The sequence below is a fragment of the Schistocerca nitens genome, chromosome 5 (assembly GCF_023898315.1).
Source record: "Schistocerca nitens isolate TAMUIC-IGC-003100 chromosome 5, iqSchNite1.1, whole genome shotgun sequence".
NCBI lineage: Eukaryota > Metazoa > Arthropoda > Insecta > Orthoptera > Acrididae > Schistocerca > Schistocerca nitens.
In genome coordinates, this window is record NC_064618.1 from 624151794 (window position 1) to 624179068 (window position 27275).

Sequence of the window (27275 nt, forward strand, 5' to 3'; positions counted from 1 at the left end):
TGGTAAGGTTACCTTCCATTCGGAAAGTGGGTGCACTCAGCGACTGTTATGTGAGTTATAAATTATAGAGTGCAGCAGTCAGTTGTCCTTTTTTAGATTTTATTACGCAAATCCAGATTTCGACTAGTAGCTAGCCATTCTCAATGTACTATTTTCTATTCTCATTGCATGCAAGTCCCTGTTGTTCGGGCGTTAGTCACAGTTCTTTGAAGTGTTTGGTGTTTCAAGAGACATCAAATTGAAGACTTATACCGCTTACAAGGAAAGCGGAAAAACATCATAAGCTAAGTCACAACGCGGACGAAAGTATGTGTTGAGTGATCAGGATGGACGGTCGTTGAAGAGGACTGTGACGAAAAATAAGAGGGTGACAGCTACAAAAGTTACTGCAGAACTGAATTTCGCACTCGCGAACCCTGTCAGCACCAAAACAACACGAAGGGAGTTCATAAGTTGGGAACTGCAATGTGAACTGGAATTACAAACCACTCGTCACTGACCCAAATGCCCTTAATAAGAAAGCTTGGTGCCAAAGCGATAAAACCTGGACTATGGACAAATGGAAGAAAGTCATTGAGTCGGATGAGTCTCGCTTCATACTGTTTTCAACTTCTGGCCCAGTTTACATCCCAAGAGTAAAAGATGGGAGGCTCTGGAGATGATTTGCGCAGCCATATCGTGGTATTCCGCAAGCGCCATGGTTACCCTGCAGTGTCGCATTACTACCAAGGTTTATGTGAGCATATAGGCTGATCAGGTCCACTCCTTGGTATACTGTTTGTTCCCCAATACTGATGCTGTGTTCCAAGACAACAGGGCCCCTTTTCACACAGCTTGCATCGTCCAGGACTTGTTTTCTGAGCATGAGGATGAATTGATGGATATTCCCTCGCCATCACAATCATAGCAATATTACTGAGCCTTTGAGGTCGACTTTAGAGATATAGGTGCGTAGTCGCTATCGTCTTCGAACACTGTTACCTGAACTTTCCACTGTTTTTCAGGAATAACGATATAAGACTACCTTGAAATCCATGCAAGACCTGTATTTATCAATTCCAAGACGACTAGAAGCTGTTTTGAATGGCAAGGAGTTTCCTATGCCGTATTAGGCATGGAAATGTAGTGTGAATTTGGTGTTTCCATAATTTTTGTCCATCATCTGTAAATCCTGCTCAAAAAGTGATAACAAAAACAGAAAAATCGAGAGAGTGCAATACTTCACAAGTGTTCAGGCGAAGCTATTGAACCTAGAGCGGGAGAGAAAATTACACAGAAAATTCGAATGTGAAACCTTAGGAGAGCTTACGGTAATGTCTACAACGCCTACAGCAACAAATTTATGATCAAACACACGAAAATCAGGCACTGTAACAAAGTTAACGCACCTAAGTCTTGTACCTAGCGAAACGCTTACACTAGACAGAAAAGATGATCTAGGAGGTCTCCTAAAAGAAGACCACAAAATTCGAAGAAAAATACTCGGCCCAAAAGAACAACAGATGGATACACACACAATTCCGAAAAACAGGCGAAAAAATATCGAATCTCGCGGTAGACGTAACAAAAAGACGATTGAAATTTTATGTAGATGTCCACAGACTCCCAACAACAAGACTCAATCACAAAATTGCGACGTACAAGAATAACTGCAACCATACCCTGGATCCAGCAAAAAAAAAAAAAAATTGCTCTGAGCACTATGGGACTTAACATCTGAGGTCATCAGTCCCGGGACTGATGACCTCAGATGTTAAGTCCCATAGTGCTCAGAGCCATTTTTGAGCCACCAGTCCCCTAGAACATAGAACTACTTAAACCTAACTAACCTAAGGACATCACACACATCCATGCCCGAGGCAGGATTCGAACCTGCGGCCGTAGCGGTCGCGCGGCTCCAGACTGCCAGATTGTAGCGCCTAGAACCGCTCGGTTCCGTCCGGCCCTGGATCCAGCATATCACATAGAATTTAGAAAAGGCCCTTGTAATCCATCAGATATTTTGAACAGTAAGTTACACAGACAAAAAATTAGCAAATGACGAGTACTGCCAGAGAACGAGTTCACCACCAGACAAGGGACAAAACGGACTGAAGAAAGAAAGCAGATCCACGGAGAAAAATGAGGGCTGCTTGAAACGTAATAGCTTTGAGTTGCAAGATGCCACTGGTGTTATGGAAATACATGTATGTATATACTAAGATGGTATCTGTTCTTTCGGACATGTCCGAAAGAACATATACCATCAGTGACCAAGCAGCTCGTTACAATGAAATTACAATGTTTCATTGTAATTTCATTCTAACGAGCTGCTTGGTCACTGATGGTATATATATAGTTAAGGCTCACCGGCCACTTGACCATCTTCTTCTTCTGTGCGGATGCACAAAAATTGCCCGAATTACAGGAATCGGCAACGCGCCGCGAGTAATGAGTATAATGGGCGGGGTCACTACGAATATAGTGCGGGACAATACGTTAAGAATGTGGGTGTCGCGGGAGGCGTGCCAGAGTCCCTGCAGTCGCACTATCCTCTGTGTCCTCGGTGGCTCAGATGGATAGAGCGTCTGCCATGTAAGCAGGAGATCCCGGATTCGAGTCCCGGTCGGGGCACACATTTTCATCTGTCCCCGTTGACGTATGTCAACGCCTATAAGCAGTTAAGGGTTGTCTTTTCATTGTAATTTCATACATGTGTGTATTACATGGTCCAGTACATGAATGTGACTACTGCCTATATTCGATGTTAACGTGCAACAGTCGCTCACTGAGGGCTAGTGGCAGGTGGCAGCATTAGCAGTGGAGGGTATATACTATGTTTCGGACTACCAACAATGTCTCTTGAACGAACGTTCAGCGAACATTGCTGCATACGGATGTCCGCAGCAAGTGCCTGGTTCATGCAGCCATCTGGCTGCCGTTCATCGGCGACGAAGCCCGGAATTTGCAAGCCAGTACCGCAAATAGGCGTCCGCTGAGTGATGATAGGTGGCCTTTTCAGATGAATCATGTTTTGTGTTTCATCGGATAGATGGCTGTTGGCATGTATGACGTGAAACGTCTGAAAGCAAACACCGTGCTACACTCGTCGGAATGATCTAGGCCAGAGGACGGAGCATTACGATATGGAAAACGTTTTCGTGGCATTCCCTGTATGATTTTGTCATTCTAAAAGACACAATAGATCAACAAAAATATGCATCTACCCTTGGGGATCATCTCCATCACTACATGCAGTTTGTTTTTTTCTCGGAACGATGGCTTGTACCAGCAGGACAATGCAACATGTCATACAGCTGACAGTGAACGTGCGTCGTTAGAAGAGCACTATGATGAGTTTACCGTACTCCCCTGGCCACCAAACTCCCCGAATTTAAGTGCAATTGAAGTCGGTGGGACCACCTCGATCGGGCTGTAAACGCCATAGATCCTCAACCTAGAAATCTAACGCAGCTCGCCACGGCACTAGGGTCGGCATGGCTCCACATCCTTGGTACCTTTCAGAACCTCACTGACTCTCCTCCTGCACGTCTCGCAGTAATTATGTTGTAAAAGGTGGCTATTCAGGTTTTTGACAGCCGGTAACATTAATGTGACTGGACAGTGTAATTCAGCGGTCCCCTCCTGATATGCAGATTGCCCGACTGTAGTTCACATGTACGATAATGACGCATGCACAGGGAAACGAAACAGGTAGGTGCCCCAGACAAATGAATCATAACTGTAGGTCTTGTGTTAAATTAATACCCCTGGGTGTAGCCCTGTAGCGAATGGTATAGTCACCTACTGGAATTAAAGTGCGGTTAATTGAAATCATGATTTATTCACAAAATTTGACTATATGTAAAGTAACACAAGACATGAAATTACGAATCAGATTGTCTCACATACTGGAGATGAGTGCAAGACGGAAACTGAATCCCTGAAAATTAGTCTCTTATGATACTGGATCGGAATGGATACCTCAGGGAGGCATGGAAGAACCTCTGCAATTAACTTGTGGGTTACCTAACTGAAAAGCAAATGCAGTATTGCATTGGTCATGAGATTGGTCAATTCTGAAAAGTGAAGAGGGAAAGAATCCATGAAGAGTAAATAGCCAAACCACGGCCAGGGTATCATCTCACTATGCGTCCTCGATCTAACGTCCTAGTTAAGTGAAGCAAACAAACGTGCCTATTTCCACGTCAGTGCTGCTGACTCGCATCATTACTGCGTGACCTTACACTTAATATGTGAAACTGGATGGTAAGCTAGCACTGGAGCACGTGGTGGGCTGCAGAAAGCCATCGCGCATCTCTCGAATGTTAGACGTGGAAACCGTACCAGTCTCCAAGCCCGAATCTGTAACCCAAATGACGAACCTTGAATGCATATCGTTCAATTACAAAGTCGATACTTCGGTGACCAATCTTGAGTCTACAATCGTGAATGAATCCAGAATTGTGTGCCGGCCGGTGTGGCCATGCGGTTCTAGGCGCTACAGTCTGGAACCGCGCGGCCGCTACGGTCGCAGGTTCGAATCCTGCCTAGGGCATGGATGTGTGTGCTGTCCTTAGGTTAGTTAGGTTTAAGTAGTTCTAAGTTGTAGGGGACTGATGATCTAAGATGTTGAGTCCCATAGTGCTCAGAGCCATTTTGAACCAGAATTGTGAATGAGTCCAGAATCGTGAACCGTGAGTGGGGCTAAAACTTGCGGGATGAACCATCTTCGATAGTGACGCAGAAAAATTACGAGTTACGATAATCTGGAAGGAGGAAGGGGATTTATCGACATAAAAAACCTACATTATGGACATGGAGACAATTTAAGAAAATTCTTTATAGAACGAGCAGAAAATAGCAAAATACACAAACCAATCACTCATATAAATACATCGGCTACACCATTGCAATTTCATATCCACTTCTACAACCCTTTAGATCACATATCAACAGATACGAAGAAAGTAAATTGGAAAAAGAAAACACTACATGGCAGGCACCCGTATCATCTAACACAGCCACACATTGATCAAGACGCATCCAACACATGGCTAAGAAAAGGCAATATATACAGTGAGACACAAGGATTCATGATTGCAATACAGGATCAAACAATAAACACCAGATATTACAGCAAGCATATTATTAAAGATCCCAATACCACAACAGATAAATGCAGACTTTGCAAACAACAAATAGAAACAGTAGATCACATCACAAGCGGATGTACAATACTAGCAAATACAGAATACCCCAGAAGGCATGACAATGTAGCAAAAATAATACATCAACAACTTGCCATACAACATAAACTAATAAAACAACATGTTCCCACATACAAGTATGCACCACAAAATGTACTGGAGAATGATGAATACAAATTATACTGGAACAAAACCATTATAACAGATAAAACAACACCACATAACAAACCTGACATCATACTCACCAATAAAAAGAAGAAATTAAGACAACTAATCGAAATATCCATACCCAATACAACAAATATACAGAAGAAAACAGGAGAAAAAAATTGAAAAATACATCCAACTGGCTGAGGAAGTCAAAGACATGTGGCATCAGGATAAAGTTGACATCATACCAATTATACTATGAACTACAGGAGTCATACCACACAATATACACCAGTACATCGACGCAATACAACTGCATCCAAACGTATACATACAACTAAAGAAATCTGTAATTATTGATACATGTTCAATTACCCGAAAGTTCCTAAATGCTATGTAACATATACCGTACAGTTAAAAGGAAGTCACGCTTGATCAATGTCCGCGTCACTTTCAATTTTTAACCAGACATAACGTCTGAGAAAGGAAAGAAATAATAATAATAATAATAATAATAATAATAATAATAATAATGTCAGCAACTGGACTCAGCAACTCTCTTCAAGCAAACACTCACGGACAAAAAATCTAAAAAAAATGTATGGGAGAAATACCAAAGCGCACATTAATTAAGGCCAGTGTTCGTAAAGGAGATGGACTGTCACCACTCCTCTTCAATCTCGTACTGGATAAAGTCATTAGGGAAGAACAAAATCTCAGGGTGCCTGCTCATCTTGAACGGACTACAGCGATATACGCGGACAGCGAAATCACAGCAATCAAAAAGATGGAAGTCCTCAAAGAACGCGCTGGAAAAGCTGGTTTGCATGTCTCTTCTGGAATATCTGAGTTCATTCGCGTTAAATTTAACTTTCAGAAATGAAACACGATATACGGACAAATAAACAGGGCCAGACACTTCAAGCATCTCGGTGAGATCATAGCACCAACAAAGATAGGAAAGGAAGCATAGAGTTGGATTACAGAAACAAAAGAGACCATGCGGGAGTATGCATACCATCTACAACAAGAAGTGCAGTTCCACAGATACAAAGATTGGACAGCACAACACGGTTACCAAACTAAGTGGACTGAAGGAAGAAAAATAGCTCACGAAGAGAGAATGAGGGCTGTAAAGATGATCAGGAAAAGAAATCTGAAATCACTGTGACATTTGGTCCATATGCTAATAATAATAATAATAATAATAATAATAATACTGGGACGAGAAGGAAGAAGGAGCAGGAACTAAACGGAGGAAGAATGGAAGGAATAAGGAAAAAAAGAAAGACAGAAAGAAAGAAAAAAGTATGAACTATGAATGGCAGAAATTAGACGAAAAATGGTACGTCTCAAAAACCAACATTACTTCCGCTGATAATATTGAAAATGGGCTAAATTTACGGGTATTTAATTTAATTCTGCGACAAGGTTTACGTCACAAGTGCATCTGACGCCTATCATCGATCAAGAAACGCAGTTACAAATGATTCAAATGGCTCTGAGCACTACGGGACTCAACTTCTGAGGTCATTAGTCCCCTAGAACTTAGAACTTGTTAAACCTAACTAACCTAAGGACATCACACACATCCACGCCCGAGGAAGGATTCGAACCTGCGACCGTAGCAGTCGCGCGGTTCCGGACTGAGCGCCTAGAACAAACGCAGTTACAATTGCTGCTATTGTTAAAAGAGAAGTATTATCAGTAGATTAGAGAAATTCATAGTGACACGACGTAAACAGGTATTACTTAGCGTTAAGAATGCAGCGAAGAGTAAAATCATCTATCTGCGACTAGCTACTCACATGAGGTCCCATTCGATGTCTTCTTCCTCCAAATCCCGCATGATGTTCGCCACTCGATGACGAAAATACGATTCGAAGCGAATGTCATCCTCTAGCACCATGACTTTCTCGTAACCACCTTCCAACACCTGAGAACATAAAAACCACAAGCATAGTCACAATGGACAAAAAATTTCAATTTTTTGTTTGGGACGATATTTTCCCAGAAAAGAACTGTAAATACTTCCAATCCTCCACTTCCAGCCTGTAGGTTTACGCCAGTAATTTGCCAAATGCTGGACCATGCAATTTCCCCTCCATCCTCCTCCTCATTAAAAAACAAAAAACTGGGAGCCCCTTTACCCCGCTGAAAACATCCCAGCGATCAACCATAACCAAAGGTCAATCAGTAATATAAAAATTTACATATTTCAGTGAACCACAGACAAACTTCACACGCAACAAGACTTTACTGCGTCATAAATGACGCACGGCCGCAATACAGTATGTAATACATACAGTAGGTTTTAGGAGGAAATATAAAACGTTAAGAAGGGATGAACCATAAAAGGTAATTGACACAGTATGTTTTAGGAGGAAATACAAAACATTAAGAAGGGAATGAACTACCTGAAGCAGTTTGTTACAAATGGAATTTCACAGTCATACAGGCAAAAACGAATGAACAGCATGCTCGCTTTTAAAAACTTCTGCTTTTAATGCAAGTCTGTTTCTACTTGGAACAGACAATAAGAGGTTACTGATTCCGGCTTCGAAGCCATCCAGTATTTATACAGGGTGTACAGGAATAGTGAAAAGCTTCTAAGGGTGGTTCAGGATAGGTTGTGTTGAGAAATAATCGTTAAGAAAAAAAAATCGATACAATGCGACTTCTCCGATTTACTTAAAGTTGGCCAATCAGGTCGTTGCGCGAAAAAATTCAAGCGGCCCGTCAGATACAACTTGTGTCAGTTGCTCTCATAGTGTAGATGACGGTGCGTGAGGACTGCTCAGCCTTTGTTTTTAGTTCGATTCTTAGTACCGTCCCACGTCTCTCTCTTGTCCGGTTGTAGGAAACCAAACGAAGTACATGTTTGACGATACCATCTCTGGCGAGCCGCTTGTACTGGAGAGCACTACGGTCTGTTTAGCTAAATTCAAGGCCAATTAACTCTGAAGCGGCGCAACGTATCGACTTTTTTCTTAACATTTATTTCCCAGCACAACCTACACTGAAATACCCTTCTAAACTTTTCAGACTGTTTCGGACTACCTTGTATAAATACTCAGCAATAAATGAAAAGTTTTAGATGTCCGAGAGTGTACAGGAATTGGGAAAAAACACGTTAATTAAGTAATCCAACAGCAATGGACCTCGAAGCGACGATAGTGACAAACTTAAGCACTGTCATCTGAATGTAAATTCAAAATCGAAACACTAATTTCCCTGCAAAGTCCCGCGATGGTCCCTATTTAGACGTTGGCGAAAGGTCGAGTAGAAGGTATAGACGGGGATGGGTGAGAGTGGAGGCGTCTTTTTTATAAGGTGTATTACAAATTACTGAACTGCTCATGCCCATTTTCACAGACTGCAGATAGTTGGGAACAAGCTCTTTTATTTTATTATTTTGCCACTCGCTCTGCTTGGCTTGGGTTATGAACAGAAATATTAAAACACACTTAAGTTTATCACCGCAATAGCCAACTTGTGCTGTTCAGTTCTTCGAGGTTCTGTAGAGGAAATAGATAACGGGCTCGCAAGGATAGCAGTTGGGCATTTGGTAACGCAACACTTCTTCACTTCTCCCTTGTCACTGCGAAAAGCTGTCTAGTAGCAGCTCTCACATCAAAGAACGCTGCCCATAGCCAGCACTTTCACTGAACACTGTATACCAAGTAACGTGTGCTGAATGGTATAATTGTACTCTCGCAATCAGATGGAAAGCATACATCCCTACATCCTGTAGGTCACTTGTTACTGCTATAATTCGCCCCACTTCCTTCGGTGTGAGCTATAACTTAAGTTTAAAGCTCCTACGAGGGTGTTACGGGACTCAGACAGTCTACAAAACACAATTTGGCAACCCGCTGCCGTAAAAGTCCCATGGTACTATCCCTTCCTCTGGCCGGATTTTGCTACACACGCTTTTTATCGCCTATTTTGCCTGATAACTTTTTATCGCCTGTTCTACCTGATTCTCAGCATGTCTTTCTATTTAACTAGTAGCGTACTTCTGCAACATCGCATATTAAATGACTCTATTCTCCTTTGGTGGATCTTCCACGATTTTCGAGTTACGATCTTGCGTGGTTTTTCAAGTTCCGATCTTGGGTAGTACTGTCCTTGAAACCTAAATTTCAAATTTCCTTTTTTCGTCATCACGATACTACATTAGTACTACATGCACACAAGTTTTACACATTTATAAACATTATCCTCTTGAATGCCAGCCAGTCCCTTTTTCTCCTTCTGTGTCAACCTTGCTTACAGAGCCTTTCAGACGTGTTTTCTAGGAAATATATTTTCTCTTTTATTTAATGTATATGCCCAGTTTCAATGGCAACGGTTTGACTTCGCTGTCAGTCTGCTGTTTATTGTGGCTTTAAGGGTTTTCCTTGTGTATTTTTAAATGCTGTCCATTTTGTGGATGGCAAATACATTCTGGTATATGTTTCTTTCTGCTCACTCCATTAAGTCCTTTGATATCAACCACTTCTGCACAAGATACCTCCCAACGTGTAACATTTTAGATCTTCTCATTGGGCGTACCGATATTTTAGTATTGTTCTCATTATACATGGCTGATATGACCTAAAGTGATGTACATTTCAAGTTTGGGTGATCTGGTCGCTAAACTGGATGAGTACTGCCCTCGGACAGGCAGAACAGGTCCCGGCGTAACGATAAACATTTTTAAATTGTCGTGAATGTTTAAATGTAGTCTTCTCTTCCAGCACAAAGTCGGGTAAGTTCTGTTAGTTTCCATCCTTGAGAATGTCGCAGTCTACTTGACCAGAACGTCAATTGCGTAACTTTGTTCCATTTCAGTAGACGACACCTGTTTACCGCACAAAAACGTAGAGTTTCGAAGGCTGGAGAAAGGTTATAAAGAATTACTTCTTCAGTGTATCTGTCCAGTTGTAACAGCAATAGTCCGGCCCCGTTGACAGCGAACTGGAACTGATGATTAACATGCGAAAAACTGACAGTAGAAGAATAAAAATATAGAAAACATAGACATAGGCAAAGGGAAAAGAGCATTAAGATACCTCTCTGCAACAGCAACACACACACACACACACACACACACAGAGAGAGAGAGAGAGAGAGAGAGAGAGAGAGAGAGAGAGACTGACTGACTACGGTACTGAAGACGGACTTTTCGATAGTTTTCTGACATTTAGAGCGAGGACGAACCATGTTAATAAAGAAGTAAAGGAAGGAGGAGGATTAGCGTTTAACATCCCGTCGACGAAGAGGGGAAGGAAATAGGCCGTGTCTTTTTAAAACTAACTACTCCGCTGTCAACTCTAAGTGGTTTACGGAATCCAGGGAAACCCGGACGATGATCTGAAACTCAGTCGTCCTACTGAATGAGGACCCAGTTTCCTAAGCGCTCTAATCCCTGCGCTACTTCGCTCGAGAGTTGATGCAACAGAACCAAAGCTGTTATTGCGGCTACGACATCTAGGAAGGCGACAGGTGGTCAAAGGCAATGCGTATATCGACTTTTCCAAGGATGAAGGAACAGAACACGGTCTTCTATAAGATGGAAGGAAAGCGAGACGTTGGTGGCCGGTGGTGACCAGGAAGGAGAATGGCTGATGAGATAATGGAGAGGCAGAAGCAGCGATAACCATATACGACACTCGAGATACGGTAAGAGAGAGAATGAGAAATTGGCCTTAAACTGAAAAAAAAAAACAGAGTTGACCGCGTTGACGACAGTGCAGTTATTTAAGTCAGTCACGTGATAGATGACATGGGAGGAAACTTGCTGTGTTCGGGAAACCACAAAAAATTAAGAAGTGGATGGTCATCAATTAATTTTAACCATATTTTTAGTATTTCCTGATACAATTCCAACTGCTGATTTCCATATCTCATTCTGCAATATATCGTGTTACACACGATACTTAAATTTTCACGTTAATTTTCAGCATTTACACAATATAAAATATATCTGAATAGAAAGATGTAAAAACCTAAAAGAATGTTATGTTCATAAATGTATTTCACGCTGTTTATTGTGCCACAACCGGTTTCGTTCTAACAGAACATCAGGTGATCAGTTTTAGTCTTGTCCGTTGAAACGAAACGGCTCTACGTTTTGCCTAGTAAGGCAGATAATCTTAATAATTTTTCACCTTCCCCTTTAGAAAGAAACCGATTGTGGGGTAATAAACAAACCCGGAAAAAATGTTCATAAAGGAACCTTTACTAAGCCTCCGGTGACTATAAACAGTCAATTTTTTGCTCTCGTGCTCTGTAAGGAAGGAATGAGGGATGGAAGCAAAATGGTTTAGCGTTCTGTCGACGACGTTGTTAAAAACGGAACACAAGCTTCCACCGAGTAAGGATGAGGGAGGAAATCGGCCGTGACGTGGGTGACTAGAAACGAATCTGAAACGTCGCCTCGCCAAAACACCAGTCCAGTGTGTTACCGCTGCACCAACTCGCTTCGTCTCGCGCTCTGTGACTGTCTCGAAATAATTCTAATTTCAGGTCATCATTTAGGAGTTATTAGCTGTTTCTGTTATCTGATCGAAGGATGACATGAAACCATGGGTTGTATGGGGATTGACATAGTTCCAATCGCAAAATTCCATAAAGGCTGACTTTGGTCATTGATTTCATGCAAGTTCCTCCGTCTTGGTTTCAATACCTTAGCACACGTGTAGTGCAAATATATCTAAGTTTTTCTACAATTGAACAGTTAATCAGAATACGATAAATGAACGAATTATGTATTATACAGTAACAATAAACTGCACAAACCACATTTTGCAGGAAAAGAAGTCGCTTGTATCAAGAAAATCTGATACAAAAATAACCGAACTTTCATTTATCAGCGGCTGTATAGCAAAGAAGTCTGCATTAATTACATACACCTATATTTAAATACGTAACGTGTAACATATAACAAATGGTGAAAGCAACTGCAATATCAGAAATGTTCAACTGCTGTAATCCGTATTCCCTCATCTTTCTTTACGCTCCTGTTGCTTGCTTCCTTTGTGCTGTAAAAGAAAAATGAAGCTTCGACATTGATTATAGCGGCTCACGATTTACGATTTGTTAACGTTTTATTGCGTATTTTTGCCTGTAATGTCACACACATCCTTTGGTGATTTACAGGGCACAGATAAGTGGAGATGTTTAAATGGCACCTAAGTGTTTGGACACCTTCACAGACGCATTAGACTGAAGTTGCAGTGATTTTATGCAAGTGATGAAGATGTCGGCTACGCCTCGCAATGAAATTATCATGCCACTAGTTAGATTAACATAGCAAGTTTACTCTTTGTCAGACAGCTACAGAAGAATCGTAAATTATTCGAACCAAGTAACCCCGAAAATCTTTACATTATCCTAACTACTGCATCACCACAGTAGGCGAGGAACACTCATGGACGGCAAACACTGCAAAGTTGTGCACCGAACTCTCTCTCGTCTCTACACTCTACCAACAACGCGGAGTAATGCCCATCATGTGTCAAACTGACACTTGTGCAGCCACTTGTTTGGCGAATCTTCACAATTCTGGTGTAGTTCGTGACTGCACGAGTAATGTGTGGTACACACGGCTGTAGATAGCTATCAGTTCTTGAGTCAAAGGCGCTGACATTTATTTGCTTGCCTCAAAAACTGCTTAAGCTGACGAGAATAGAGAAGGAACTTGACTATCTCCACTAACTCTTCTCTGCCTCATTTTTAGCCTAAATTTTACAGACAAGCGAACCACATTATTCCGTGTGCACGGTACTGTGATAGTATCTTCAAATATTGTGTGTATTATCTTGACTTCCTTCTCGTCTGGCTCTGTCTGCAATTTTACATAACGCCCAGCACCATTTTATGTATAACAATTAACGTTTCGCTCCTTGTAAGGGTAACCCAACCTTCAATAATGAGACAAACAGTTTCTTTTTTCTATGGGCCTGTGGAAGCGTACTATAGAAAGAATGGACCGCTTTCCCTGCTTTCTGGCAATTAATAGTTAAAACAGAAATTTTCTAATGAACTCTGAACTGCCTTATCAACGTATTTTCTTCTCGGTTGTTGTTTTAAAATAATTTTAAGAAGAGCCTTGATTCAACAACACATCTTTCAATGGCAAACTATCGTGGAAAAGCTTCCCCAATACGTACCCAGTAGATGGCCTATAAGAAAAAAAAATTAAATTTAGGTATTATTCACTTACGTTATTAACTTCCACATAATTACTGAATTACACTGATAATCCAATACAACATACATAAAAACGAGTGAATGTGTGTTAATGTGTGTATGGTGGGGGCTATTTACTGTTGTTGCTTCTTTGGCACATCGAAAACACGAACACAGAACAGATGCAATTCCAGTTTACGAACTAAACACGTAATTGTTTCCACGAAACCAAATAGTGACAGCTTCGTTGGTTGGTTAGGGGTGCGGGAGGAGGGGGGGGAGGAGGAGGGAAGATTAAGGATGTTAGGATGTTAACAACGAGGTCACCAACTCCTTAATCAGAGGATAGCCCATCTGGAAGTAGTGACATCAGCCGGAAATGTGATCGAATTGTGATTGAATGCATGAGTGGTAGAATCGAGACACTGATAGCAAAAGTTATATCATAGATAAGAAATAATCGGATGAAAGGTACGGGTACACTGAGGTGACAAAAGTCATGGGATAGCGATATGCATATGTACAGACGGTGGTAGTATCGCGTAAACAAGGTATAAAAGGGTAATGCATTGTCGGGGCTGTCATTTGCACTCAGATAATACATGTGAAAAGTTTTCCGATGTGACTATAGCCGCACGACGGAATTAAGATTTTGAAGGCGGAATGATAGCTGTAGCTAGACTCATGCGACATTCCATTTCGGAAATCGTTAGGGAATTCAATACTGCGAGATCCACAGTGTCAAGTGTATGCCGAGAATACCAAATTTCAGGCATAGTCTCTCATCACTGACAACGCAATAGCCGACGGCCTTCACGTAACGACCGAGAGCAGCGGTGTTTGTGTAGAGTTGTCAGTGCTAACAGACAATAAACGCTGCATGAAGTAACCGCAGAAATCAGTTTGGGACGTACGACGCAGGTATCCATTAAGACAACGCGCCATGTCCCTGGGCCACATTGTTCGTTATTGGTAAGTTTGAGCGAATGGTTTGGCCACATAGATCGCCAGACATTTACGGGACACTATCGAGAGGTAAATTTGTGCAAAAAATACTGTACCGGCAACACTTTCGCAATTATGGACAGCTATAGAGGCAGCATGTCCCAGTATTTCTGCAGAGGACTTCCAGTGACTTGTTGAGTCCGTGCCTCGTCGGGTTGCTGCACTATGCCGGGCAAAACAAGGTTTGACAAGATATTAGGAGGTATCCCATGACCTTTGTCACCTCAGTGTATATGGTTTGGGGCGGCCAGCAGGCCCGACAGCAGTGTGGAGCCATCTCTCAGGAATCGTAATCAAAAACACGTTAAAAGGAATGTAACGGTTTGGGCCACGGCAGGAACCTAGTGCCGTATTCAGGGTGCAGCATTTCGTCATATTGACAGCTTGCTCAATAGTGACTTCGTTCTTTGCGCAATAACCGGCCTTCAGGAAGTTTAGACAGCGCTAAAGTATGCAGTAGTAGATGCCTTCCGCATTAACAGGCGACCTATTTCGCTGTATATATAACCCAGTCCATCTGAGTACGTCATCGGCACAGCAAGCTGTAGATCGGCGCTCGCCCTATGCCAGTCTCCGCCGCGGGATCGTCGACGTTCTTCTGACGCAGCTATCATCAATGCAGTGGGCTTACGAGTAAATGACCTCTACCAGTGCGCCTAAATTCTGCCGTCATTTACACATGGATCTGCCACTACCTCGTGGTCCGAGATACGAACTGAGATTCTCCCTCCTTGAGTCATTGGACTACACTAATGCCAGCCGCCACTCTCCAGCCACAGGTTCAGGATGTGACACTGAGCAACATCACAGACTACCATGGACACAGAATGTAGATTCTCTCCGCCCACAGCCAGGAAACTGACGCACTGCGCCTGACTCGGGTCACGAGGCAGTAGAGCCGTTTGTACGAGAAGCAGTGACACTGACGAGTCTACGCTAGCCTGTTACAGTCTACGCTAGCCTGTTACAGCCCGAGATTAAACATCCACTGCCTGGCACCTGATACCCATGGATAAGCATTTTCTGTGCCTGTTTACTAGACAATCAATGCATTTTTTGTCAACCACTGGCTGCCTATATCTTCTCCACTTCCACCACAAAACTACTCGCCCACAATCATACACATCATAACAAAGGATGACCTGACGGAGAGCCAGAAGGAATGGACGTTCCACCAGGATGTAAGCTTCTGTCAATAAAGTGCCACAACCACAGGGTTGTGGTGGCCCAATGCATAAAATAAAACTATGGCTTAATCTGGTACTATTGATGTGGAGGGGATGTAGAACGATGGTTTCCTTCTGAGAAGAATGGAAGGAGGGACGGCATGCAGCGGTACTCTCCTTGATTGTGGGGAGTTTAGAACAGGAAACAATAGCCCACGTGATAATGTATCATCTCTGAGTGAGTAAAGGCCTCATCTGCACCCAGAACCACCAAAGTGAACGTTGGGTATGTGATCCCTTCTCTAACCAAAAGATTGGTTAGTTCTTCCTTGGGATACCAAGAGAAAGACAAATGATCAGGTAGTACAGCTAAGGTCAGAGAGAAAATTGTGAATAGCAGGTATCACAGTGTCCCAAGAACAATAGTGATAAAGCCTGAGGACTGCTCATTAAGTCACTAAAAGATTAAATGCGGGCGAGGGAGGTCTGATTAATAAAACGTAGGGCTCTACTAATTGCTATTAGCTCCACAATACAAAAACATTACATATTCCAGCCAACGAATGTTATTTGTGATTATCCGAAGATGTAAGAGCGTATCCTGTCCTATTCACGGCTTTAGGTTCAGTATCGCTAGAAAGTGATCGCTGTCACAAAGACCACTGTAGTGAAGCCACAAGACTGCAGGAAGCAATTGTAAGGTCTACAGCCGAAAAGATCGTGGGTGTCACCAAAATCGGTAGGGGTACCTTCATTGAGGAGAGGCAGATCTATATGTACAGTAAGTTGTTCAACCAGAAAGCAACTACCAGACGACTTGATACTCAAAAACAGGAGGGAAGTGCGCACTGAACTCCCCAAGTAGGAAAAATGGAGGGAGAGTTTTCAGATTAAGGTGACCATCTCAAGGTACGTAAATATCCTCGCCATTGGGAAATAAACATTGCAAATGGTGATTGCTGGGGTCGCTAGCACTCACACTGATATTAACTTGCAATGTGGTATGGAGGGGAATCCACACGACTGACATCAGTACGAACAAATTTACAGACCCCTCCAGATGCCAGATGCTCACTTGGGACCAGGATGGTTCCGACAGAAGGCACAGTAGCTTCTATAGGTTGGAGAATTATCCTAAGTGAAAGGAGTTCCTTACAGAGTGGCACAAATGCAGAGCACAAGGAAATTTTGTTGTTGTAGATCAGGCAGGTGTCAATATTTATTGCAGTTTCATTGAATTATAAAATTAAGGGCGTCCTTTTTATGTGTGAAGGTCGCAAGGGCACCGATCACGCCCTAGGATCACTGGCTGTCAGTGACGAGGATGGATCATCATCTACAAAGTTCTGAGATCGACGGCGTGCAGAATCTGGCGCTTCCGAGATCACTGGATCAGATTTTTCCCACGACTTCTTTTTCTCTTTAACAACTCTCCGTTGTTAGGGTAGAAACTTAATAGGAATGGGCAGCAGTGGACATACAGTCACAGTCTCCTTCAACCAATGGCTTGTAACAGGTTAATGGTCTGTAGATTTCTAGGGAGAGGTTTTCGTAAATGGAGTACTGTCGCTGGTAGGTGCCAATGGAGAAAGCTGTTTCTCTGGCCAGGTGTGCGAATTTAAGGTCCCTGAAGATGGTGCTGTAGGAACCACAACAGGAGAGAGTCTAAATTTTACATGGGCTAATTTACTTTCGTGACAACCAGATGTCACTACTATAGAACGGTAAGACTAAGTACTCGAGATACGGCCGAGGAATTGGCGACAGAAGTGTCAAAATGTGATTCAATTCGGATGTGGTACAGGCAGCTCTTCGTCTTCCAGGTTTCAAAATATGAGAAACATATGGAAATCAGGTTCCTGTACCTTCCGTTCCTTCATTAAAGTAGCACATTTTGGGGTTGGTTAGTATGAAGCGACCGACCACAGACTTCACAAACCGAGTTATTCGTAGAACAGGAAGACATATTTCTGAAGTCCTGGCATTTGCAGCACCTTACCAGGGGTGAGAAATACGGCTTCATGTCACTATGGTAGATCAAGATTTTTACTTTCCCAGGAAACAGATCCCCCTTAAAAGAGAGGATCGATGGTCTGGTGTCAGCCATGTTCTCTGGTGCCTCCACGTACACGACATATGAAGCGGATCCCTCGCATCTCCATGTTTGTACAGAATTCCTCATCCGCCTGCAGCATTACGTCACTGCGAGAAATTAAAGTCCGTGCCATATTTAGGTTTTTATAAGCTACCACAGTAATGGGTGAGTCACCAAGTATCTTGCAAAAGACTTAACTCTCGGGCCGGGGTAAGATTCACTGTTTTACACTACTGGCCATTAAAATTGCTACACCACGAAGATTAAGTGCTACGGACGCGAAATTTAACCGACAGGAAGAAGATCCTGTAATACGCAAATGATTAGCTTTTCAGAGCATTCACACAAGGTTGGCGCCGGTGGCGTCACCTACAACGTGCAGACATTAGGAAAATTTCCAACCGATTTCTTATACACAAACGTTGACCGACGTTGCCTGGTGAAACGTTGTTGTGATGCCTCGTGTAAGGAGGAGGAATGCGTACCATCACGTTTCCGACTTTGATAAAGGTTGGATTGTAGTCTATCGCGATTGCGGTTTATCCTATCGCGACATTGCTGCTCGCGTCGGTCGAGATCCAATGACTGTTAGCAGAATATGGAATCGGTGGGTTAAGGACGGTGATACGGAACGCCGTGCTGGATCCCAACGGCCTCGAATCAAAAGCAGTCGAGATGACAGGCATCTTACCCGAATGGCTGTAACGGATCGTGCAGCCACGTCTCGATCCCTGAGTCAACAGATGGGGACGTTTGCAAGACAATTATCTGCACGAACAGTTCGACGACCTTTGCAACGGCATGGTCTATCAGCTCGGAGACCATGGCTGCGGTTACCCTTGACACTACATCACAGACAGGAGCGCCTGCGATGGTGTACTCAACGACGAACCTGGGTGCACGAATGGCAAAACGTCATTTTTTCGGATGAATCCAGGTTCTGTTTACAGCATCATGATGGTCGCATCCGTGTTTGGCGACATCGCGGTGAACGCACGTTGGAAGCGTGTATTCGTCATCGCCATACCGGCGAATCACCCGGCGTGATGGTATGGGGTGCCATTGGTTACACGTCTCGGTCACCTCTTATTCGCATTGACGGCACTTTGAACAGTGGACGTTACATTTCAGATGTGTGACGACCCATGGCTCTACCCTTCATTCAATCCCTGCAAAACTCTACATTTCAGTAGGATAATGCATGACCGCATGTTACAGGTCCTGTACGGGACTTTCTGGATACAGAAAATGTTCGACTGCTGCCCTGGCCAGCACATTCTCCAGATCTCTCATCAACTGAAAACGTCTGGTCATTGGTGGCCGAGCAACTGGCTCGTTACAATACGCCAGTCACTACTCTTGATGATCTGTGGTATCGTGTTGAAGCTGCATGGGCAGCTGTACCTGTACGCGCCATCCAAGCTCTGTTTGACTCAATGCTCAGGCGTATCAAGGTCATTATTACGGCCAGAGCTGGTTGTTCTGGGTATTTATTTCTCAGGATCTATGCACCCAAACTGTGTGAAAATGTAATCACATGTCAGTTCTACTATAATATATTTGTCCAATGAATAACCGTTTATCATCTACATTTCTTCTTGGTGTAGCAATTTTAATGGTCAGTAGTGTAATTAAGACAGAACCAGTTCATAATTTACTGAAGGAAGAGGTTTCTCTAAATACATTTTCCATATTATTTACAAAGAGCGTCAGCTTACTAGATATTTTTGATGCGAACCAGTAACACAGATGGGATTCTGAGAATCTCTTACATTATGTGATGTATTTTACTAGTTGATGTATTTTACCAGCTCTTCAGAAATACTGTGTAACACGTTTCTATTGAGTCGGAAATTTTATAAACGATAACGATGGAAAATCAAGTGCGCTCTTCAACATTTTATTTTATTATTTTAAATTTCATTTTATCCTTTGCATATTTTATTTTTTGGGCATATGTTCTCTCATGTATAATATATTTTAGCAGTTCACCATAATGTGGTGTAATTATTTTTCAGACTTTTCTCGATAACATTTTAAGCTCCGTGGAATTGTATGAGTACACAAACAAACGATTTTTGTCCATAATTGTATTGCATTTCACATTTTAGAGGTTGGTAAAAAGACATACCCTGTATTTGCTTGTGGGTGTCTCGTCGTGTATGTTTTCTCAAATCATTGTGGTGCAGTGTTGGCTGTTTTATTTGAGCATTTAATGGTCGAGTATATTTGTGTATTCTGTGTTGTTTCATTAGTTGCAATCTATACGTATGCAGAGTGATAAGTAAAATACTGTTGCCATGTTTGTATGAGCACCAAAGTCACTGTAAGTTTTTTAGGGCAGTTAAAAGTATATATGTAATGCCCCTCTAATAGAAATAAGTTTTCTCATTTCGTCCCCTGTACGTATGACGACGTCATTACACAGAAAGCTGTATCTTGTCAACAAATATAAAACAATCTTACGATACTAAAGTTACAATTGCTATCTGTGAAATGTAGTATCTATGACACGAACACAGAAAACACGACTTGTGAATGTTTTTTCGCGCCAAATGCCTCAGTTCACATGTAAGTAGTGTGTAAGAACATACGGTCTTTTTGTTGTTTGCGTTAAGTATATTAACACTGATAACAGTTCATGTAATTTAGATGATTTCACATGTACGGAGCTTCGTCCTGTTTTAATCTTGCTGTATTCTTTTCGTCAAAACACGAAATCCTGAGGAGACATGTATACATGTAGGAGGATGAAATTCTGAAACAAAGTGGTATTTTATTTTTGCCATTTTCCTAATACGCTATTGCATATATGGCATGTTCGTGCACTTCTGTATGTACTCTGTGTGCTTTATTTTACGTAGTGCCACTAGATAACCGCCTTAAGGTCGAAACTGCAGTTGCGAAATAAATAATTTCTAGAGCCAACGGCGACTATGATGTCCTTTAAAAAATTCTACATTATTGTGAACGGCAGTCATGAAAAGTTAATCAGAGGAGAGTTTCTACAGTTTGTTTGCTTTCCTCCCATTGCGTGGCCAAAGTGGGCAAGTTCTTGGGGTCGCAACGATTTGAGATGAAGGATTCAGGTCTGTCTGAGTAGACAGTCGGAGCCTCACGGCCACCGGCTGATAATTTTGTTCTTTCCACTGTCCAAAGTATCCGCCATGACTCGGAAGAGGGCTCTGTCTACAGGTGCCAGCGAGTCAGAGTAAAACAGAAATGGCTTGATAAACACTGTGCGGAGTCGCGACACCCCCAAACCGACAGACATCTGCTTCCTAGCTTGCGGTGGGAAGTAATAGGTAGGACACCAATACAGCACTTTCTTCGTTGTCAGGTGGCCAACAGCATGCGGCTATCCTCGCTACCACAGTGATTTTGGTCGACCTTCTTCGCACTTCCCGCACTTCTGTTAAGAAATCTGGAAAAGTGTTCAAAGCCGGATGCAGAGACCAAACATTAGTTAAACGAAAATGTGGTGTAAAATGAACTAAAAATGTGGGGAAAAATATACTCGATGTTCTACGAACAAGCTAAGATGTCAACAGGGAATCTGTCCTATAGACTAAATCTGAGACAAGCTATAGTCAGAGAGTAAGAGGATGATCATGTGTAGTGCGTAACAGGAAAGGTTAGGTTTAGTGAAATGTGTAAGTGTGACATACTATAAACGGAAATCCTGTACTGAGTGTGCCTAGTGCCTACAAGAAAAGAACAGAAAAACGAAAATGAAGATAACAAGGTGCTTGTGCTGGCCACTGTCGCAGCAGCTGTAGGTAAATTATAGTAGTTCAAAGTAAAAACGATGCACATTAAGTTTTTTATTTATCTTCTACACCCAGATGCTTTTCGCCTCAGTTACAAGCCATCTTCAATGGGTTTCCTGAAATATTAAACGATACTTTTGTTTGCACTTCAGGTTATCGTCTGCTCTTATAAGTTATTGATTTAAAACAATTCTTTCAGGTTTTGATAATAAAATAGAAGACTACTTACAAATTAGCATTTAATTCATGTTTTTTAAGCTAAATAGTTTTCAAATGGCTCTGAGCACTATGGGACTTAACATCTATGGTCATCAGTCCCCTAGAACTTAGAACTACTGAAACCTAACTAACCTAAGGACATCACACAACACTCAGTCATCACGAGGCAGAGAAAATCCCTGACCCCGCCGGGAATCGAACCCGGGAACCCGGGCGTGGGAAGCGAGAAAGCTACCACACGATCACGAGCTGCGGACTAAACAGTTTTCTCTCAGGTGGTAAACAGGTTAAAAGTTTGCTCTTTTCCTTTTGGTCATTGTTTCTCATGTACGGCAATTTGACTGCAATTTGTTTCTGTGTTGCCAACTTTCTCAGGTTTATCTTTCAATTTTTTTCCCTAACATATAGTCACAGAAAAAAACAGTTGAAAGCTAAACCTGAGGAAGTTGCAAACAGTTGCAGAAACAAACGATACTATACTCATAAAAGGCTATGAAATTGCTATATTTTGAAAACAGTGACCAAATGGAAAAGTACATACTTCCAACCAATTTACCATCCGAGAGCAAGGTGTTTGACTTAAAAATAATGAATTGAACGCTAATCTGTAACTAATTTTCTAGTTAATTACAAAAACATCAACGAACTGTTTTAAATCTATAACCTGTAAGTGCAAACGATAACCTGAATGTGGGTGTCATGTTTCAGGATACCCACTGAAGATGCCTTGTAACTTAAGCGAAACGCGTCTCGGTGCACAAGATAAAGAAAAAATTTACTGTGCAGACGTTTTTCTTTTGACCTACTGCAACTGAAAACAAAGATGACGCCTACTATGAATAGGAAAAAAAGTTTGGTTAAAAAAATAAACATTCAGTTCTAAAGTTAAAGCTTTACATGCCTAGGACACATAAGATAAAGTGACGAAGTGCAACATATACATTAGAACCGGGGTAGCAATGGTGAAAGGAACATTTAGTAAGAAAAAGATAATTTTCTGCAGAAGTAGAGCGCCCTCGGGTATGGAGTTGACACGTGCACAATGAGTAACAAAGACAGAGTTAGACTGGCGGCTTTTGAGATGTTGACGCGACGGAGGATGTGGAAAGAAAAAGTTGAATGAGGAGAGTGCAAAATGAAGAGGTACTTAGAAGAAAGGGAGAGCAAATTACTCAGAGTAATAAAAAGGTAGAAAACAAACTCGTAAAATTGTAAAAACAATCTTAGGAAGATTTGTGGAAGGGAGATCAGATATTGGACGCTATACTGGGACAGCACACACAGAGGCATTAAGCAGGAAGTGATGGACTGCTATAAATGGACAGGCAAAGGACCTGCTGAAGATGACGATCCCGAAATTCGCCTTATGCGATTTATGGAAATCACGGGAAACCTAAATCTTCATAGCTGGACGGTGATTTGAACCACAGCCCGTCGAATAAACGTCCAAGATCTTACCAGTGCACCATCCCCCAGTCTCGCTCATTTACAATAAACTAGTTATTTTTTGAGATTATGCTTATTCGTCTTCTGGATTTCGTTAATTTCTGCATCCTTCAGGAACATACTGTGAGATTAATTCGGCGTGACATCAGTTAGAAAGAAAATTATATTAATTTTGTGCATACATTTAAATCCCCCCCCCCCTCTCTCTCTCGTGTGTGTGTGTGTGTGTGTGTGTGTGTGTGTGTGTGTGTGTGTGTGTGTGTGTTCATTATGGTGTGAAACCCCCCCCCCCTAATGCGGTCAGAGATTCTGAATGTCATAGCGTGAAATCAATAAGGACCGACGTTCCTTCCATGCGGCTAGTACGCGGGTCCACAAACATGGAAAGTGATTTCAGGTATAGTGTGACAAACAAGTAGCCGAGGAAGCTGTGGCACACAACATTCCTCGAAGATGGATCACAAAGTCCTTGACACATGTTGCCAGGAAATGTGCCATTAACTACGGCATTTAGTGTTTGCTGAAGGAAGGCAGTAACATGGGCAATAAAAGTTTACTGGTCTTGCAATGCTACTCAGTTTGTGATTCGAATCCTATCCACTGATGTCATGTATCCAACGGCTGCGCAAACCGTTACACTTGAATCACGTGAAGTCGCTCATCAGTGTAGGTTCCAGACAGTGGCCATCAGATTAGCGTCTGACGAGTATGTGGCGGGCCTCGCCCGGAAATATTGCGTTTCACCACCTGACACGTCACGTCAAAGAAGCCGTTCGCATCCATGCACTCTGAGGAATTTATCGATTAGGAACAGAAGTCGTCACTTGGTTCGATGGCTCCACTTTGACTGAGCTTCGCGTGAAAATTACCTTTAGAGTTATACAAGGCTACCAGATTTACATTACGACATCTCTCTGCATTCTAAACCTCTTACTGTTCATAGATTAAATTTCAAACACTTCATTCTACTGTTCCGTAGTCAGATCTACGTAAAACTTTTTGCTGTATGATACTATTGGCAGAACGTATATAACTGGTTATGCAACAAAATTCGTCAACTGGGTAAAATGAGTTGATCGCCAATAAACCCTTAAGGCACATCTTAAACTGAATAGCTGACTTTATTTTAGCTGGCGTGTGGAACAGTGAGAACATTTCTGGACCAAAGTGAGTATCTTTTTATGAAGACGGTTCTTATTTGTGGTACTGATTCTGTGGAATGAGCTGTTAGTTTGAGTTACATTACTAACAACATACATGGTCAATGAATAAATATACTGAGAGGAGATAGTATACTCAGCTCTCTGAATAAGTATCTGCAAGACATTCTTGAAGTTACGCTTGGCTTGACTCTAAGAAGGTATAATACGAGCTATTTCTGTTTGGGTGGTAACCACCCATCAAATCTGGGTATATTCTTACATTTGGGGTGTTACAACACAACACAGGGGACGTACTAAAATAAGCGAGACGAATTGCATCAACCGAGGAAACCATAACATTTATTACAGTTTCATGTTAGTCAAGTTGGCACCATTAAGGACAAATAAAGTCAGCTTTCTGAAAAAATAACGACAAACGTATTCTATTTTGTCTACTTCAACATGTCAGCTTTTCTCTACAATTGTGCTGCAGAAAAATCAGGTTTAATCATAAAATCATGGCCCGATATATTGAGAGATTTAAATTACTTGCACGTTTATGCACAGACTTTGAGATCATTCAGAATTTTTGAGGCTTTCGTGACCACTTCATGAGTTAATGCCTGTTTCCTTTTGGTTCGGAATCTTCGGCCGACGTCTGATTAATAATTTTTCTGAAGATTTTACTGACGTTTCGCCAGCACGAGTGGCTGACATTGTCAAAGCTTCACCGTCCATTGTCGGTGGTGAACTGGAGCCGAGCTCGCGGCCGCAGACTATATGTACCTGGGACGCCAACGTCCGAGGGCTTCACCACGGTCATTTCCGGTGCGGTTCTCCTCTTGTTACCTGCGACGGTCGTTCGCTGCAGTACAGGATGCCAGGATCCATTTACCTTAAGGCTTTCCTCTTGCTTGTTGAAACTGTTCGCAAGTTTTTGTATTTCTACAGCTTCTCTGAACAAGCGCGTGTGATAGTGCTTCTCTACAGCCAGAAATTCCGTGTCGGCGAATTTTATTACGTGGTCGGTCTCACTCAGTGCGTGCTCTGCCACGGCCGATTTCTCCACCTGCCCCAACGTGCAATGTCGCTTATGCTCTTTGATCTTGGTGTTAATTGATCGTCCAGTCATTCCGACATAAACTTTTCCACGTGTCCACGGATACGGTATATTCCCGACATTGCAAGTGGGTCCCTTTTCTCCTTCGCCGATCTAAGACACTTTTTGATCTTCTTTGTCGGTTTGAAAATCGTCTTTACGCCACGTTTGCACAATATTCTGTCCGTCACTCTGGGAATGTATGGCAGAAAGGCCGTACCCTACATTTCTTTTTCTGATTCCTTACTTCGCCGAGTGATTGGCTCTGTTACACTTCTAATATACACTCCTGGAAACTGAAATAAGAACACCGTGAATTCATTGTCCCAGGAAGGGGAAACTTTATTGACACATTCCTGGGGTCAAATACATCACATGATCACACTGACAGAACCACAGGCACATAGACACAGGCAACAGAGCATGCACAATGTCGGCACTAGTACAGTGTATATCCACCTTTCGCAGCAATGCAGGCTGCTATTCTCCCATGGAGACGAACGTAGAGGTGCTGGATGTAGTCCTGTGGAACGGCTTGCCATGCCATTTCCACCTGGCGCCTCAGTTGGACCAACGTTCGTGCTGGACGTGCAGACCGCGTGAGACGACGCTTCATCCAGTCCCAAACATGCTCAATGGGGGACAGATCCGGAGATCTTGCTGGCCAGGGTAGTTGACTTACACCTTCTAGAGCACGTTGGGTGGCACGGGATACATGCGGACGTGCATTGTCCTGTTGGAACAGCAAGTTCCTTTGCCGGTCTAGGAATGGTAGAACGATAGGTTCGATGACGGTTTGGATGTACCGTGCACTATTCAGTGTCCCCTCGACGATCATCAGTGGTGTACGGCCAGTGTAGGAGATCGCTCCCCACACCATGATGCCGGGTGTTGGCCCTGTGTGCCTCGGTCGTATGCAGTCCTGATTGTGGCGCTCACCTGCACGGCGCCAAACACGCATACGACCATCATTGGCACCAAGGCAGAAGCGACTCTCATCGCTGAAGACGACACGTCTCCATTCGTCCCTCCATTCACGCCTGTCGCGACACCACTGGAGGCGGGCTGCACGATGTTGGGGCGTGAGCGGAAGACGGCCTAACGGTGTGCGGGACCGTAGCCCAGCTTCATGGAGACGGTTGCGAATGGTCCTCGCCGATACCCCAGGAGCAACAGTGTCCCTAATTTGCTGGGAAGTGGCGGTGCGGTCCCCTACGGCACTGCGTAGGATCCTACGGTCTTGGCGTGCATCCGTGCGTCGCTGCGGTCCGGTCCCAGGTCGACGGGCACGTGCACCTTCCGCCGACCACTGGCGACAACATCGATGTACTGTGGAGACCTCACGCCCCACGTGTTGAGCAATTCGGCGGTACGTCCACCCGGCCTCCCGCATGCCCACTATACGCCCTCGCTCAAAGTCCGTCAACTGCACATACGGTTCACGTCCACGCTGTCGCGGCATGCTACCAGTGTTAAAGACTGCGATGGAGCTCCGTATGCCACGGCAAACTGGCTGACACTGACGGCGGCGGTGCACAAATGCTGCGCAGCTAGCGCCATTCGACGGCCAACACCGCGGTTCCTGGTGTGTCCGCTGTGCCGTGCGTGTGATCATTGCTTGTACAGCCCTCTCGCAGTGTCCGGAGCAAGTATGGTGGGTCTGACACACCGGTGTCAATGTGTTCTTTTTTCCATTTCCACGAGTGTAATTTGTGGAGTACCCATTGCTCCTCAGAACACTTTCCAGGTGTTGCATTTCTCGTCTGAGGTGCTGCGGCTCACATATTCCTCCTGCTCTCGTTATGAGCGTATTAAT

General features: G+C 43.0%; 1 protein-coding gene across 1 annotated transcript in view; it reads right to left on the reverse strand.

The window, feature by feature from the left end:
• LOC126259947 (glycosyltransferase 25 family member) overlaps nucleotides 1-27275 on the reverse strand; it is an 846623-nt gene that overhangs the window by 62667 nt on the left and 756681 nt on the right. The window contains exon 8 of the mRNA XM_049957050.1: nucleotides 7148-7275. Coding sequence (XP_049813007.1) covers nucleotides 7148-7275 — 128 coding nt within the window. The remainder of the gene's footprint in view (nucleotides 1-7147; nucleotides 7276-27275) is intronic.